The sequence below is a fragment of the Notamacropus eugenii genome, chromosome 5, assembly GCF_028372415.1.
Source record: "Notamacropus eugenii isolate mMacEug1 chromosome 5, mMacEug1.pri_v2, whole genome shotgun sequence".
Lineage (NCBI taxonomy): Eukaryota > Metazoa > Chordata > Mammalia > Diprotodontia > Macropodidae > Notamacropus > Notamacropus eugenii.
In genome coordinates this window covers 33109097-33115537 of record NC_092876.1, presented here as the reverse complement: position 1 = coordinate 33115537, position 6441 = coordinate 33109097, and the positions used below count along the sequence as shown (strand labels likewise).

The following is a 6441-nucleotide window of genomic DNA, read 5'->3' as shown; positions in this document are numbered from 1 at the left end:
TATCTGGTCACTGAGGGAGGAGGCAGAGGAGGGGGGGCAGACACCTGGTCACTGAGGGAGGAGGCAGAGGCTGGAGGGGCAGACACCTGGTCACTGAGGGAGGAGGCAGAGGTTGGGGGGGGCACACACTTGGTCACTGAGGGAGGAGGCAGAGGTTGGGGGGGCAGACACCTGGTCACTGAGGGAGGAGGCAGAAGCTGGGGGGCGGCAGACATCTGGTCACTGAGGGAGGAGGCAGAGGCTGGGTGGGGGAGACAGACACCTGGTCATTGAGGGAGGAGGAGGCAGAGACTGGGGGGGCAGATACTCGGTCACTGAGGGAGGAGGCTGAGGCTGGGGTGGGGTGTACCAGGAGTTCGGATTCCTGTAGGAAGAGGTCCTCAGATCCCCAGGGGCCAGAGGGAAGGCCCAGCTTCAGGAATGAAGGGGTTAAGGTTGCACAAGTGTCACCTGAGCTGGGCATCGAGTTTCCTGGGTGCTGGCTCCACCCCAGTTCAGGGTGGGGGAAGGGCTCAGTCCTCCCTGAGGAGACACCTCCAGTCCTGGGTGAGACTCTGGAGAGCCCCATGAAGGGCTGGTCCTTTTCCTTGGAAGACTGGGAGATAAGATGATGCTTAGGTGTGGGGGGCATGAAATGGTGGGAGGTACCTAGCCAGAAATGTCCCACTTCCTTCCAGGCCCCATCCCTGTATGACCCCAGTTGTCACCAGGAACCCTATCACCTGCCTCTTGGGATACTGACTCCCAGAATCCCATTCACTTCCCCCTTATTGCCTTGTGTCCAGATGCCCTTTCTCACTTCCCCCTCCCTGCCAGGCTCAGGAGGTACCCTCTCCTAGACTTGCCTCCCCGAAGCAGATGCCTGGACCTTGGCCCCTGCCTGACTCAGCAACTCAAGGTATGATGGGAAGGGAGAAGAGCAGGAGCCTTGCAGGCAGGCTTTCATATGGGAAGGTTTAGGGGAGAGACGGGAGGGAAAGTTTAGGAAAACTTCTCAAGTGACTCCAGGTGGAGGCAGGTAGATGTATGCTCTGCCCTCAGGGCCCTTGGAGGCGATTCCCTCACACCTGTGACTGGCCTAGCTGTCCCAAGGCTGACACCTGGGTCTATGAGGGGTCCCCCTCAACCCCTGAAGGTGCAGGGTGTGGGACTTAGACCTTTGGGTCTCCTGAGGGATGGCTTAGGGATCATTGCTGCATATTTGAGTCCTCATGGGAGGAAATGGAGGCCTGGTCACTGAGAAAGTTGCTGGGATCCTGCCCACTTGGGTCTCTGAAGGGACGGCAGCCTACCAGACAGAACAGAGAGGGACCAGTAGTCCTGGACACCTGGGTGCTGAGATGATGAGCCTGACTTGTCCTGGAAGTATGTGTCCACATAGACAGGCCAGTTGACTGAGGTCTCAGGACTGGTCCCCAATGTCTGGGTTCCCCCTAGGCCTTCCTGGTTAATGATCAGCCAGTAGCAGAGCAGGTGTGGGTCCTGCTGGTGTCAGGGGAGGGTCCAATGCGGAGGAGGAAATCCCGGAGCACAGCCACCCTTGAGGAGGGCAGGCCAGCCCCAACTGCCCACTGTGAGGGCGTCTTCCGGCCCTTCAGGCAGCATCGAAGTCGGCTGATTGCCTACAGCCTGGTAGGGACCACCAAGGTTCCAGTGCCCCACTCCTCAGCCAGCTGTGATCCCTGACAGCCCTTTAACTTTGAAGACCTCTGATCCCGGCCCTTCCAAATGTAACCAACTAGGACCCTGACCCTTTTGACTCTTAGCCTCATCTACTTATGCCCCCCCCTCCCACTGTAGCTCCTGCCTATAACTATCTGTGATTCCCCCAACCCCACTGATCCTTGACCCCTTACCCCTGACCTCTTATTCCAGGTGTTTGAGGACCCTGCCTCGATCCAGGATCCAGACTCAGACACTGACTCAGATGGGCCTGGCCCTGGCCCAAGCGTTGGGATTAGGGGTGAGAGGGGTGGTCCCCCACTGGAAGGTCCCATAGCCGAGCTGGAATGGGACCCCACTGGGGATGTGGGGTGGCTGGGTGCCCACCGGAGTAGGAGAGTCTGGACACCGGGGTCCCCCTGTGAAGTGTGTGGACGTGCTGAGCTCCCTTCGGTGAGTGAGAGCTGGGCCAGGGGCAAGGGCAGGTCTGTCTTAGGAGGAGTGAGGGCTTGGAGGGCCAGGGCCAGTTTTTGGGGCCCACAGTGTCCCAAGATGGGCAATGGGGCTGTAGGGGTCCAGACTTCAGCTTGGATACCCCACCCCTAAGTTTGCTGTCATGCAGAATATCCTGGCATAGGGTCTGCCTCCCTCCCTTTGTCTCTGATGCCCCTGTCCAGCCAGATTCTTGTCTCTCTCATAATCCTACTTTGATGCCTTCCCTGTCTGTCTGTCTTTCCTATGAGCCTCGCCCTCAGCTTTCTGGTTCCCTGACTCTCTGTTGTCTGTTTCTTCTCTCTTCCTCTCTGACGTTTGGTCCCCTGTCTTTCTCTGGCTCTCCCTGGCCCTTTCCACATTTGTCTCATGTAAGGGTGGGGGTGGTGGGGAATGGGGAGGAAAGAAGAGGGGAAAGACAGAGAATGGGAGAGACAGAGAGGGAGACAGAAAGAGAGAGGGAGAAAGAGTCATAGAGACAGAGAAGGAGAGACAAACAGAAGGAGACAGACGGGCTGGAGAGGGAGACAGAGAGATGGAGAGAGAGAGAAAAAGAGAAGAGAATCTTAGAGCATGATGAGATTTGGTGGGGGGCGGAAGAGAGAGAGCTGTCCTCAGTGAGCCCCGATCTCTGTCTGCTGTCTTGGATGAGTCTGTCTCACCCCATCAGCCTCTCTCTGCATCTCTAGGGCAGGCCCCTGTTTTCTGTGTCTGATCTTCATGGGGGAAGGGGCTCACCACAGGTGCCCCCTCCCTTCAGTGCCCCAGGTCTCCGAAGCCAGGCTGAGGGTTGGGGGAGGGGGCTGCTCAGTAAAGAGATTTCTAGGCTCTGGGTTGGGGAGGGGGTGATGGTGATCTGACCCCTGGCCCGACATCCTCGGCTCCTCCAGACTGCAGAGAAGTCTTTCCAGACTTACAGCTTGTGTGTGTCTTGCTGCAGGTGTGGCCCCTCGGGCCATGGAGTGCCCCCCTGTCTTCTTTCCGAACTCAGGACAGGAAACAACCGAGCCCCCGAGATGTGACTGTGCAGCTCCCTCTGGGCTCTGAGGGTCCCAAGGAAGGCAGAGCTCGGCCCCGCTGGACCCGCCGGACCCTCCTCTTTCTGCTGCTTCTGCTCCTGCTGGGGCTTGCTTGTCTCCTGCCGCCACCCAGGGGGCCTCCTTGTCCCCCTCCCCAGCTCCGTGGACCCCTGCACCTCGTCCTCAACTATGTCAATGGCCCACCCCCAACCTGAACCCCCATGGGCCTTCCGAGGAGACCCCATTATCTGCCTTTGGATCCCTGGAATAAACTTTAAAAACTCAACATCCTGGAGAGTTCTTGGTATGTGAGGTTTCTACCTTCCCTCCTGTCCCTTCCTGGCTCTGGTCACCTTCCAGGTAGACAATTCATGCTTCTATGCTGATGGGAAGCAGCTGGGAGAGCCCAGCCCATAGGATAATCCTATACCTTCAGAGGGGCCTTCTGGAGTCAGTGTGTATCCTGGCTCACTCACACACCTTCCAGTGGACACACACACCCCAGTGGGGACGCACACACACACATACACACACACACAGACACACACACACACACACACACACATATACACACACCACCTTTAGGAATGTGGACACTCGACACAGCCAGCGATGTGTTCACACTAACGTTCTGAATGCTTGGTCACATTTGGGGTTTTCAGGGGCCATCCTTGAAGCAATAAGGCAGCCCCAGGTAGAGAGGGGCCCCTCAGTCACATGGTGCATGAGTAAAAGCTGGGCTCAGACTCTAGGCCACTGATCTCAAGAACTACCTACTACTGAGCCCCCCACCAAGGCCAGCAACTCAGGGGCTGTATGGCCCTTAGGGTCAGTCCAGTGGGGTGGATGAAATTCACTCAAGGGAGACTATTTGGAATTTGGACTTGGAATCAGGAAGACCTGAGTTCAAATCCCACCTCAGACATTTGTAGAACCTAGGGCAAGTCATTTGGATTCTGTGCCTCAGTTTCCTCATCTGCAAAGTTGAGGGGGCGCGGTTTAGACTTGATGAACTCTAAGGTACCTTTTAGGTCTGCATCTAAGATCTTTTACAGATATACCTGGCCACGGTGGAGGCAAGTCCTAAAGTCAGGGGAAAGAGGTGGATGCCCACTGCTCAGAGGAGGCTAAGGAACCCAACCCAGGAGGGCCCTGGTCATACCATGCCCTACTGCTCCCATCAGGAGCCCAGCACCAGATGTCACCCTTGGCCAGGTGTCTGTGCTAGCATTGGAACAGGCCCTGGGAGTGTTTGAATTTCAAAAATTGCCAAATGGCTGTGCCCTTCATGTTAGACCATGATGTCCTTGTGGAGAATGACATTTTAAATAATGGGACTGTTCATTTTTATATATTTATATCTATTCAATGTCATGTCTACATGTATTAATACGATTGATCCACAAACTTTTATAAAAACCTAGCATGTGCCAACTCATGGGAGCTATAAAGCATGAACTACATTTCTCTATTCAATTCATCATTTTTTATGCTAACTAATGTGATATGTAATGTATAAAAAGTTGGAGTGACAGTTTCTGGGTAATTAATTATTTTATTATCACTCTAGCAGATAATAAAAGGTCAGTGGCATGCTCAAATGCCAAAGACCCCTCGTGGAATCCACTCAATACTTCTATACCCTTAGCAGAGTGGGTGTTGCTGAGGGTGGCAATCAACTCTGATTGGTTAACAATTAATGAGAAAAATGAATATTATAATGAGAGGTGGATTTATTCTAATGAGAGGCATGGACTCTGATCACTCAGTCTTGGACAAAGAGACTTGTCTCCCATTCAGACTACCCCAAGTAGGGCAATCTAGGGAAAAGAGTGTCCATCTCTACCCAAGCCTGGCTAAGTGGAAAACAATGGGCCAGAATTCACCTTAGATTAAGTTCTTTGTAAGGTTTTCTAACTGGGTGGGATCTCCCACCCAGGACAAAAAGCAATCTCATCTACCACCAATGTTCTTCAGTTCAATATCCTAATTCAATAATTGATTATTATTATAAGAAATAATCATTTCTTACATATGGAAACACTTATTAGATCTATACTTTTCATACTAGCAATGAAACTTTATGAATCAAATGTGTGTAAATATTAATTTATATTTTCTATTTTAGACCCCATTAGGAAGAAACCACCAATCTGATTCCCTAGGGCTACACTACGAGTCCTCATTCTCTCTTTACCCACCAGGAGGCCATGTGTCTCCCTCCCTGGGAGATGGTGATCTGGAGGGTCTACAGAACTTTGCCAGTCAATCAACACTGCCTGAAGGCAAACATAGGGATGGTAAAACACAGGAGTCAGCCTCAGTTACCCAAGATCAGGTTGAAGAGTGAGGGGCTTTGGTGGGTTTCCAATGGGGCTTGCTATGGGCACTAGCTGGTTAAACTCAAGTTCTGACTGGTGATTGATTACCTAAGCTTACGGTGAAAGAAAAATATCAATCAAACATTACATCATTAGCAAGTGTTTTTTATCAACTCTATCAGATTTGGGGAACACATCTCTAACAGTTTACTAAATCTGGTGAACACAGGTCATTAGTATTTGTCTGTCACATCTAAGGCGCACATAGGTCGTTGCCAAGCTATACCCCTGAAGTCATCTTATTAAAGAAAAGTAACATATAATAATTACTCAGTCACAAAATTTAACAAAATGAAAGGGGTGGCAGTAGGATGGCTGAGGAAAGTGAGCGTGTTTTCCAAACCCTCTCAACATCCCCCTCTAAAGAACCACATCAAATTGAATTTTAAGCAAATAACCAATGAGATATCAGAATAAGTCATTTTTCCAGCCCAGGGCCGCTTTGGAGAACAGAAACTCTGATGGAGACTGCCAAGGAGCAGCATGGTGGAAGCAATACCAGCTGTGGGCCTTGTAGCCTTCATCAATGGTGCCAGGAGTGCTCAGCACTCAGACTCAGTAAGGGGACTGGACTCCTGGTCAGAAAGAGATTACAGAGGATCCCTGTGCTAGCTCTGGATGTAGAACTGGAAACCATTCAGCAACTCTATTGTCCATCACCCAGTTCCAGGGTAGAGAGGGTTAGGGTTCCTTAAAAATCAGAATTAGTCAAAAGGTACAAAACATTATTGAAGAAAATAACCCCTTAAAAATTAGAATTAATCAAGTGGAAGCTAATGACTCCATGAGACATCAAGAAACAGTAAAATCAAAAGGCTGAAAACAATAGAATAAAATATAAAATATCCCATAGGAAAAACAACTGCACTGGAAAATAAATTGAGAAA

General features: G+C 51.3%; 1 protein-coding gene across 3 annotated transcripts; it reads left to right on the top strand.

The window, feature by feature from the left end:
- The first annotated feature begins 367 nt into the window (after positions 1 to 367).
- SYNE4 (spectrin repeat containing nuclear envelope family member 4) lies at positions 368 to 3459 on the top strand. 3 transcript variants are annotated; one of them, XM_072616337.1, is made up of 5 exons: positions 368 to 618; positions 817 to 898; positions 1438 to 1632; positions 1876 to 2115; positions 3146 to 3459. In XM_072616337.1, the coding sequence occupies exons 1-5, from the start codon at positions 608 to 610 to the stop codon at positions 3386 to 3388; spliced, it is 771 nt and encodes a 256-aa protein (XP_072472438.1). In that variant the 5' UTR covers positions 368 to 607; the 3' UTR covers positions 3389 to 3459. The 3 variants fall into 3 exon arrangements, with proteins under 3 accessions (XP_072472438.1, XP_072472437.1, XP_072472439.1); XM_072616336.1 differs by having other exon boundaries at positions 3095 to 3459; XM_072616338.1 differs by having other exon boundaries at positions 462 to 546; positions 3095 to 3459.
- Positions 3460 to 6441: the final 2982 nt, after the last annotated feature.